This window comes from Arachis hypogaea, chromosome 6, assembly GCF_003086295.3.
Source record: "Arachis hypogaea cultivar Tifrunner chromosome 6, arahy.Tifrunner.gnm2.J5K5, whole genome shotgun sequence".
NCBI lineage: Eukaryota > Viridiplantae > Streptophyta > Magnoliopsida > Fabales > Fabaceae > Arachis > Arachis hypogaea.
This window is the reverse complement of record NC_092041.1, coordinates 1033231-1044449: the sequence shown is the minus strand read 5'-3', so window position 1 is coordinate 1044449 and position 11219 is coordinate 1033231. Positions and strand designations below refer to the sequence as shown.

At 34.4% G+C, this 11219-nt stretch overlaps 2 protein-coding genes across 2 annotated transcripts; one reads left to right on the top strand and one right to left on the bottom strand.

The window, feature by feature from the left end:
* Positions 1 to 1792: 1792 nt before the first annotated feature.
* Positions 1793 to 7385, top strand: LOC112695171 (BRCA1-associated RING domain protein 1). The gene is made up of 13 exons (XM_025747417.3): positions 1793 to 2221; positions 2353 to 2406; positions 2509 to 2579; positions 2695 to 2790; positions 2917 to 3239; positions 3542 to 3811; positions 3969 to 4069; positions 4321 to 4507; positions 4615 to 4721; positions 5416 to 5506; positions 5704 to 5869; positions 6396 to 6514; positions 6703 to 7385. The coding sequence occupies exons 1-13, from the start codon at positions 2031 to 2033 to the stop codon at positions 7048 to 7050; spliced, it is 2124 nt and encodes a 707-aa protein (XP_025603202.1). The 5' UTR covers positions 1793 to 2030; the 3' UTR covers positions 7051 to 7385.
* A 175-nt stretch (positions 7386 to 7560) lies between these two features.
* LOC112695172 (protein NRT1/ PTR FAMILY 5.2) lies at positions 7561 to 10277 on the bottom strand. Its single transcript, XM_025747418.3, has 3 exons — positions 10065 to 10277; positions 9223 to 9791; positions 7561 to 8531 (listed from the first exon to the last, which is right to left on the bottom strand). The coding sequence occupies exons 1-3, from the start codon at positions 10260 to 10262 to the stop codon at positions 7631 to 7633; spliced, it is 1668 nt and encodes a 555-aa protein (XP_025603203.1). The 5' UTR covers positions 10263 to 10277; the 3' UTR covers positions 7561 to 7630.
* Between the last annotated feature and the right edge of the window lie 942 nt (positions 10278 to 11219).

Below are 11219 nucleotides of genomic sequence, written 5' to 3'. Positions count from 1 at the left end.
CAATGTCATGTGGCGTTAGCTGGATAATGTCCGCATCGTCCGCCATAATGTTCAACTGAGCCGCCGATTTGGTCAAACAAGGATAAAATTGATAAAAAAAAGTAAAGTAAAGAGTAAATTTTGACTTTTAAAATTGTGAACGAAACCCCTTAAATAGGCGTCACTGAGCCTATTTCGTTTACAATATAAACGAGTTGAACTTACGCGTGTTTCGTTTACACTGTAAACGAAATAAGGACGTTGCAAAACACGTGTGCACACGTCATAGGACCGCCTATTTTCAACCTTATTTTGTTTACTGTGTAAATGAAATATGCGTTAGTTCAATTCGTTTATACTATAAACAAAATATGATATGTTACGCATTTTTGTAAAAGCGCTACAAATTACAGAAATTAATAATTAATATATTTAATTTATTTACTATGCACTCTAATGAGCTGTTAATTATGCTAGTTTATGTTAATATCTCTGTTTCTAATATGATAACATTTGTAATTATTATTTATTAATAAATTTAACTCTAAGAAAAATTAATAACTATTCTAAAATTGATTTATTTTAAACAAAAGTTTTGAAAAGTATTATTTATAGCTGCAAATTATCTCAAAATTAACAAGACAAGAATAATAATATCATACTTTTCAATAATAATTATTCCAATTTTATATGAATCTAAAACACTTATTCCTTCCTTCTCAAATAGATAATATATTGAAATTAAAGATCAACATTGTTCTCCCACTAAATTGTGCGTTGTAGCAATGATTTAGAACAAGTTTTTCATCATATGCATATTGGAACTAGTTGAGGCTAGCACTAAATCCTATATTTTTCGGGTTTTAGTTTTATGTTGGTTTAATGACTATTCTAGTAAAATAGTAAATCATGGTCTTTCCACATAATTTACAAAATTTTAAAAACTTAAACTAATTCATTAAATAAATTCACGATTTACTTATGGCCTACACTTAAATTTAAATTATGTTTCAAATATAAATACTGATTTTCGTTATTATTTATGGTCAAATATAAATCATGGATAAAACTCATGATTTATATAATAAATTTAAAGACAAACGTACAATAAATTTTTTTTGGATATCAGATAATTTTATATTTTAAATTATTTATATAAATAAATTATTCTTTTAAATTGGTTCTAAATTTCTGATAAAAATAAGTGGACCTGACATTACACATTTTTTAAGAAATCTTCCTCTCGAAAAAATACAAAGTTATATGCTGATTTTTGTAATGGATTTTTTATTTTAATAAATAAATTAATTATAATAATTATTAAAATAAATAATTTAAAAAATATTTATTGAAAGAAATATCCTTTTTTTTATCCGTGCGTTAATAAAAGTTTAAACTAATTTTGGAATTTATTAAAGATTGAATTATTGCCTTTTAGATCTAAAACTTTAATATGATGTCATCATGTCACTTATCCTAAAAATTTCAGCCGATGGAAAAAGGTAATACTAATAATTATATTTTTAATACTCCTTAAATCTCCATTATACACATTATACAAATATTTTATTGACTCCTTATACTTTTCTAAAGTATAAACATATCACTGACCTATTTAATATGTAATAAAAAATTAATAGAAAGATTAATTTCGATTATATTTGTATTTTTTAAAACACTAAATTAAATGCTAAATATTTAAAAATCATTTTGAGCATTAAGTATATTTAAGTTTAATGAGTAATTAATTGTCATTTGCCCGTTTTAGTGGAACATCGAAAAATTGATTGCAATGCTTCCCGCGAAGAAGAGCAAGCAAGTGACAACTAAAAAAGAAGGGAGGGAGTAATAAATTTTGATCTCGTAAGCAGCGGGAATCTATATAGTCGTCGAAAGTCGAAACTAAACCAAAAGGCAAAAGCCAAAACGGCATCGTTGCAAGGCGCCAATGTATTCATAGCCCGCGCTCTAATCTAACGTGATATCTGAGCCGTCCACGTATACATCGACGGCGTCATGTCTGACACGACCCCTGCCTCATAAAATCTAAAATGAAATCTGAATTCTCAAGTCTTTCCCTTCTCTCTCTTTCACGCACAAAAAACTCAACAGAACAAACCGCCAGAATGGATGCTTCTAGAACTTCAAGCAGCACCGGCAACAAGAGTAACAGCACCAAGCTGCTTAATCCATGGATGCTCCATTTCCAGAAGCTCGCTCTTGAACTCAAGTGCCCTCTCTGGTTAGACTTTTTTATATTTTATTACGTGATTGCCCCCTTTTTTGCTTTAGTTGTTTCTCTCTGTGTAATCGATTCGTAATTAATTTGAACTTTTCATTATTCTTCTGGTGCTTGTGGCACCATGCATGCAGTTTGAGCTTGTTCAAGAGGCCGGTTTTGCTACCCTGCAACCACTTATTCTGCAAGTACGTTTCTTCCTTTCATTTTATTTTTTGAATTATTTTGTTGTTCTGTTCTTACAGTTTGATCGAAATATTATTTATTTATTTATTTATTTTCTTTTGCAGTTCGTGTTTGGCGGATTTCACAACATCTGGTTCCGAATGTGTTGTCTGCAATGCGAAGTATGCTCAATCAGGTAAACTACACTTCTCTGTTTTGTTGAGGCTGTGAATTTAATTATCTATGGGTAACTATAAATAACGTGTTTCTGAAATTAATTTTGTTTTATGTGCATTAATTGTGTGTGGCAGATATAAGGCATGTGCCTTTTGTGGAAAACGTGGTAGGGATTTATAGGAGCTTGGAGGCAACCTTTTCTGCTAGTTTGTTTACGCAACATTCTTCTGGTGAGTCAATTTTCCTATGCTTTTGGAAATCCTATTTCAATTGAGAGGAAAAGTAAAATGGCACTACAGTAGTAGGTACTTGCATATCACTAGTTTGATTTAATTTCTTTAAATTGGTGAATGAAGATGTGAGGGTTTTGGAGCCATGTCAAGGGTTACAAAATTCAGTTCACAGGAGCAAGGATACTGATAATGTTGGGGCTGGCAAGAATCAGAAACGGAAGATGAGTGGTATTGCGGTGCATGATAAGGGCGAGGAGATTGAGATGTATTCTGGGGGGCAGGTTGAGAATCCAAGGCGGTCTTCCCAGATGAAAATTGAGGGTCGTGAAGACTCTGGGGTTGTTGAAATGGATGTGAATCAAGGGACGCAATCAGCACCAGCTAGTCCACCATTTTGTGACACAAAGGGCTCAGAGAATGACTGCAGTGATCAAGATAGTGAGCATGTAAGAGAAAACAAATCCGTGTTAATGCTCTTCCATTTAATGTTTCAACACTTGGCGTCATTTTCATGAATTAATATTCATTGTGGAATTAATTTAAGTAATCTTTAATAAGATTAACTGTCATTAGTAAGAGACCTCATTATGATGCAAACTTATTAAATGGTGAAATTAGTTGATGAGGGGGGAACTTCCCTCGTGTTTTTTTGTGAGAGGGAAAAAAAAAGGGGGGGGGGGGGAGGGGCGTAAACATTGTTCTGTCCTTTACTTTATTAAAGTTTAAAGTGCCTTCCTCTGCATTTTAGCTTTTGCCTTCTGGGAGACTGGAAAATTCCTCATCGAAGAGAGCAAGTACAGGAAATGGAAATTTGAAGGAAAGAATGACACAACTGAGGTCTGAAAGTTCAGCCTCTGAAACGGAGGGTCTTACAAGAGAGCTCAAGAGGCAGAAAAATCTTACCCACGGTAATGATCAGCTCAGAACTGAAAAGGACCCTGGTGCCGTGATGCTTGCTAATGTAGATGACTCTTATATAAGTACATGTTCATTTTGCCAGTCCTCAAAAATCTCAGAGGTAATATTTGATTTACACTGTAATTGTTTTACATCACATCATTATTGGCCCCACCATTCTCCTTTCCCTTGAAAACTGTTATGCTCTTTCTGTACGTGCTATTGGACAATTCATTGAAATTTGAAACTAATTTCCTGTTTTTGATGATTTGTTTTAGGCTACTGGACCAATGCTGCATTGTGCAAATGGGAATTTGGTTATTGGTGATGCAGCAAAGCAACCAAATGTCATCCATGTACACAAAGTTTGCAGTGATTGGTATGATAACTTAAGAATGTGTTATGTGATTACTATAGCTTCATGGCATATATATTGTCTAAATGGACTTGTAGATCAGCTTAACAAAATATATTAATTCTGACTGATTATGGATTGGTTCAAATATTTTGTTTTCTTGTTTTATTTTTTCTTTCTTGTATGCATTTTTTAGCATTTTGATTAATGTATATTTTGTATTAGCTTTATGTTAGTATTTAGATAATAAACATATATAAACATTGGGAATCCAGGGCACCACAAGTTTACTTTGTTGGTGAAACTCTTAAGAATTTGAAGACAGAACTTTCAAGGGCAGCAAAGCTTAAATGCAGCAAATGTGGCCTAAAGGGAGCTGCACTTGGATGCTATGTCAAATCCTGCAGAAGAACTTATCATGCTCCTTGTGCAATGGATGTCTCAAATTGCCGTTGGGATTATGTACTTCTCTCCCTTGTTTAATACTGAAGGTTATCTTTTGCCATTTGTTTGAAAAATTTTATTTAGCTCCTGTTTATTTAACATTGCCTGTATATTCTCTGGTACAGGAGGGTTATCTTATGCTTTGTCCTGGGCATTCTCATGTGAAATTTCCTAGTGAGAAATCCAAGTCTAGGAAACAAACAACTGATAAGCATCCCACTTCATCTCACCTGTATGTTTTTTGGAGCTATTATCTGTGTTCTATTATTGAAATTAATTATGAGTACTGAGTGTTAAACCTTTTTACCCCTCTCCCTTGGTATTTAGTATCACAACATTTTTAAAATGGCATACAGACTTTTTTTTTATCATATATATAAATTTAGTTAGCCGACCCCACTTAGTGGGACAAGGCTTTGTTGTTGTTGTATATATAAATTTAGTTGGTCTCATGTCAATTTCTCTTAGAATTTGATGATGTCAATTGTCAGCATATTACTGTGTAAATTTATTACACAATATCTATTATTCTGATAATGAATTCTTTATGTTTCATTTTTTTATTGAAAAATATTTTGCAAAATTCATATAGTGCACTTATGCCATTTGTAATCTGTGATTGTGTAGCATATTCCAATTCATAATTGAGCATTCCAAGGTTCAGTTCACATCCATGTTTTGTTTGCCAAAAAGTCTTCCTCTTCCTATATTAGAAAGTTTATTGCGTTTATTAGGGGGAGTTTAGGCTGCCTTTGTTATTCCTTTGCATGTGGCCTTTCTCCATCCCTACATAATGCAGGATGCTTTGCACTGGGCTGCCCTTTGAGTGTTGCTGTTGTCTTGTCCTGTTTTATTTATTTATTTGTTTAACTTTTTTGGGTGGGGGGGGATAACACTCAGAACTTAAGTTTTTCTTCTAAATACAGGCCATCTCAATGTTCAAGCGCTCTGGGATGTTCAAAGGATGAAGATAAAAAATTGCTTTTTTGTGGATCTGCTTTATCAACTGAGGAAAAGGTTAGAACTCAACATCAAAAGTACACAATGAATGTTGAGTCTTTTGATAAGTCTTTTTTAAAATGTTTGTTTTCTGTTAAACATTCTACACTCGATGAAGAGTACAAGGCATTAGTCTCTTCTCTGTCCATCATGTGATTAGCCAATGAGTATTTCCCAATATTTGTTTTTTAATCTTTCCTCTGTTGATGGTGCAGATACTTCTGATAAATTTTGCAAGCAAGATTGGTGCTAAAGTTACCAAGATTTGGACTTCAGAAGTCACCCATGTGATTGCAGCTACTGATGAAAATGGAGCATGCTCTAGGACACTAAAAGTTCTTATGGCAATTCTAAATGGAAAATGGGTTCTCAAAATGGATTGTAAGTTATTGTGGTTCTATGTGTTCTTACGTTGATTACTTGATTTTATCCTCATATTTTATTTCTGATTATCAACATCATTAGTAATGACTTCATTATTTGGTTCTTACTTTGCAATGATATGTTCATTTGAGGGTTGGTGGTTGGAAGGAAGATTAGAATTTGTGGGATAGTGAGATCAAATTCAGTAATTCATGTAAAATATCTATTTTGATTGTGGTCATAATAATTCTTGAAATATCATAAAATGGGACATGGGACATTGATCTTTCTACTCATGAAAATTCATAAAATACCACTAGTTATTATGAAACCTAATTATTTATTAAGATATAAACTGCCTTTATTATTGATTTCATCTTTTATGCTTGTATATACATCTTATACTCATTAGCCTAGTTATTATGCCTTCTAAGTTGTCTATGAATAGTTGGCCTTGCTGTGGTTTTCTTTTGTGCTGGTTATGCACACTATTTATTTCTGCTTATTCATATGTCATGCTTATGCTATCTATCTCGTATTTTAGGGGTAAAAGCAAGCATGGAAGAGATGAATCCTCTTGGAGAAGAACCATACGAGATCACACTTGACAACCAAGGGTGTCACGGTGGCCCAAAAGCTGGCAGACTCAGGGCAATGGTCAATGTAAATACTGTTTCATTGTATCATATGTTCATGCAAAGCCATAGCTTGTCTTTTGTCATATAACTTGAAATGCTGCAACTTGACATCTTTGATTGCCTTTTCCTTTTTTGAGCTCACTCATCTAATTATTCAGCAAATCTCTTGCTATTATGAATTCTAGTATTCTAATATTTTAATTATGATTGCAGGAGCCAAAGCTATTTACTGGCTTAAAGTTTTATTTGTCCGGAGATTATGTGACAACATATAAGAAAGATATTGAAGAATTAATTGAAGTGGGAGGAGGTGCTGTTTTGAGAAGCAAAGAAGAATTGGAAGCAAAAAAGCTTGAATTCGAAGGGGTTCCTTCGAAGTTCCTTGTTGTTTACAACCTTGATCCTCCACAGGGATGCAAGTTAGGAGAGGAAGTTTCGATTATTTGGCAAAGAATGAATGATGCAGAGGAACTAGCATCTAGTACTGGTTCTGAAGTCATTGGTCACACGTGGATTCTGGAGTCAATTGCAGCATGTAAACTTCAGCCTTTTGTTATCTAAAATGCGGTGGGAAGCTCATATTTTCTTGTATAGATTATGAGCATTGTTACTCAAAGTATGCTTGTCTATTGCTGCTATCGGACATGCTGCTTTGTAACTGGAACACGAAAGCCATCTTTTGATAGGGTGTTAAGTCTGCAACAGAATTTAATTGATCAGTAGTGTATAGGGTTTCAATTGAATTTATATCTTGCTCTGCCATTTTAGGTATGTTGTTTCATGTAACATCAACTAGCTAGTAATAGTATGGAGTAACTATATCAATTAGTTAGGAATTGACTTTGATTTGTATGAATTCCTGTTTAATATTTTGGAAATCTTGTTAACTTCATGAATTAGTTGACTGTATCCTCAACTACTCATAGAATATCTACTTCCCAATCAGTTTTAGCTTGTGGATGGTTTTTCATGTATCTGGTAAGCAGCTGCATTTAGCCTTTTGATGTCACCATGCAGATGAAGACATAGCTATTGGTGGAAGTTTATCAGCAATGATGTCTTAACCCTTGGTAGAAAAACTTCAATTTCCCCTTGTTATTGATCCAAAGATTGAAGTAGTACACTGGTTTTTGGCATTTTGCTAATTGTGATCTTGATGTGGGGTGTTTTGGCTAATTCTATTATTACTATAGCCTTGAGATGAAGCAGTGTTCATCTCCAAGCCTGTTTTCTTTTGTGCTACATCATCATTATATACAAAGAACTTGGCAACAACCAGAAAGCAAAGCAAGTTGATAAAACTCAGCCCTGCCATGAATGCATAATAATAATCCAAATGTGAAACGTTCAGGTTATTCAATACCCAACCCTTGTGACCATTTCTCTTGGTGAGATTAGCAACCGTTGTTAGAAGGAAAGTAGCAAGAAAGCTTCCAATTCCCAAGCTGGTGGTGAAGTATGATGTTCCCATACTCTTCATGCCTTCAGGTGCTTGATCATAGAAGAACTCCAGCTTCGCAACTTCAACAAAGTTATCAGCAATCCCCGTCAGCGCAAACTGAGGAAGCAAGATGAAAATAGTGAGAGGAAGTTGGTCATGCTGGCGCAAGAGGTTATGTTCTCTTGCAACGCTGAGTCTCTTCCTCTCAACAAAACTCGCAGTGATCAACACAATGATGTGAATCACGAGGCCAATTCCGAGTCTCTGAAGAAGTGTAATCCCTCTGGGATTCTTGGTATATCGCCGGATCACGGGAACAAATACACGATCATAGATAACAATGCTAATGAGCATGAAGATGGTTATGAATGATGTGAGACAAGCTGGGGGGATATCAAAATCTGGTCCCATACTCCTGTTTAGGGTGTTGCCTTGTTTTATGAAGAGTGTGGTTGCTTGAATTAGCATGGTGCTTGGTAGAAGAGTTGTGATCAAAATAGGGACCATTTTGGTCATTTGCTTTGTCTCCTCAACTTGTGTCACTGTACAAAGCATCCACGGTGAAGTTTGGTCTGTCCTCGTTGCCGCCTTGTCTAGAAAACTGCATCCATATATAAAGGGGAGAATACTTCAAATGAGTCATGCCAAATTTTGGGCCACCTTTGTCTTTTGTGTTTTCTTTTTCTCTTTATTCATGAAAACGGTTCTAAGATTGTGGAACTTAGCTGGAGAAATTCATAAGAACAATCAATTTTTAAAATAAATAACTGATCACAAAGTTTCACCTAGACAAAATCATAAAAACCCTTTTTAAAGTAATTTTTAGGTTTAATTATTATCTTTGATTTTTATAATTTTACCAAATTTGTAATTAGGTTCTTATATTTTTTTTCTTTCAACTTTCAAGTAGGTCTTTCTACTGCTTTTAATTTTGTAATTAGATCTTTACTAGTGTAAAAAATGTTAGAACTAACAGAATATTTTTTTACAAATTGAAGGTGCACACAATTAAGAACCTAATTAAATCTTTGAGCACAATTTTTTTGCGATGAATATTTCGTTAACTTTTTCATTTTTGACACGAAAAGGACCTAATCACAAAACTAAAAGTAGTGCAATGATATAAAGATGTAATTACAAATATGGTCAAACTATAAAGACCAACAACAAAGTAACTAAACCTTATTTAAATTATAACAAATTGTATGTAAAGTTGCTTTTACCTTTGATGCCTTGATTCTAATGTATTCTCCTAAGAATTTATTTTTTAGAAAAGTTTATCCAAACATAACCTGAATGAAGGGCTATGATCAATTCTGGTTCTCCCATTACTGACATACTCCTCAATGCTTAGTTCATGCAACTCTTTTGGATCTCCAGGAATATGCACCTTCCACTTCCTGAATGCTGCAACATATACCTGAAGAATCCTAGTTATAGGGCTCCCAGAAGGTAACTTGTGCCTATAAAAGGGAGTTCCAAATAAAAAAACCAATATTGAAACTGCAAGCCCAATAGTTGGAAGCCCATACCCAATGGTCCAACTGACTTTCTCTTGAATGTAGACCAAGAAAGTGTTGGAGAAAAGGGTACCAAAGAAGATGCTAAACATCCACCAATTGAAGAAAGAGAGCTTGTGGTGCCTCTCTTTGGGCTCAAACTCATCGAATTGGTCTGCGCCCATTGTTGAGATGTTGGGCTTTGTGCCACCTGTGCCAACTGCAATAGTGTACAGAGCCAAGAAGAATATGCCCAGTTGCAATTTGGTGGCGCGTGGGCAATTGGCGTCGTCTACACCCACTGGACATGGCGGTGGCCTCAGTGCCCGCACTGACACTGCTAGAGTTATCAAAACCATGCCCTGTCAAATGCCCAACATGACATGATGAAATAATTTTAAAGTGAAAAAATTAATAAAATAAAATAATGAGCCTCGCAGATTTAAAACTGTAATATCATGTCATGAAACCACTCATCCCAAAAACTTCAACCAATAAAAAAAAGATAACACTAATGATTATATCTCTAATACTCCCTAAATTTTCATTCTGCATTGTACAAATATTCCATTGGCTCGTCATACTTTTCCTAAAATAATTTTAGTTTGTTGTATAACATTCAGTATTTGACATACCAGAAGATAGATTGCTGATGAAATAAGAAAGGTCCAATATCGTCCAAGGTAGGCATCAGCTATGTAAGCCCCTGCGAGTGGCGTCATCCACACAGAACCCACCCAGTTACTAACGTTGTTTGAAGAATTCACAATGCCTTCATGCAACTTCTCTGTCAGATATTGTACTAGGTTTGATGCTATTCCATAGTATGCCATCCTCTCAAACACTTCATACCCTATCATCATCACAAATTAAATGTTTAGTATCATTTATTTTTCCAACCAACAAGAAAGAAAAAAAATTATTTATTTAAAAATTAGGGCTTCATTTGATTTATTACCTACTATGAAGGAGCAAGCTTTCCATTTCCCAGTCTTTGATCTTAAAACGGGTCTACCTTTGAGATCCACTGTGCCATCTTGAGTATAATCCTCTTCCAATCTAGCAGGAGCTTTCTCTTCTGCCATGATATGATCGATGATGTTGAGAGAAGAACAATACAATAATATTTATAAGCTTAGGTTTTGTGAAGTAAAGTTAGAGTCAAAGATTGCTCGTTTGCATGAGCTACCTAACATAACAAGAATAACCATGAAGTGCCGAATAAAAGGAATCAGCTATAGCTAGGTGCATTTTATTATTGATTGTTTCGTAATACTAGTCACTTTTATTCTCATGAATGTTTCGTTGCGTGTGTTGATTACTACACTACCTTTTAATTATCGACCAATGTCACCAATCTATACTAGAAATTGTTGGACTTCGAAGTTGACGTGACATCGACGTGCCACTAAATGTTATTAGCTACTACGCAAGCACTAAAGTCATAATTTGAGTTCCTTGGGGTTAGTGTTTTCAAACCCGGAGCCGTCTAAACCGAACCGAATCAAACCGAGTGAACCGATCAGGTAGAGGAAATCAGGAAACTTGATGAACCAAGCTGGATGCGACACCACCGCGACGTGCAACACGTAACTTTAATTTGTCGAATATTAATTAAAAATATCAAAAGACTATCAGAATTTATTATTTTTAACTATCGTTTAATTATTATTGGTATACAAGATAGATTTTTTTTGACAAAAAGATGCTTAGACTGTCAATAATTTTGACTATAGAAGTGGTATTTCAACTAAAAAAATAGAAACGACTAAGCTAAAGTCAAAGAAAGA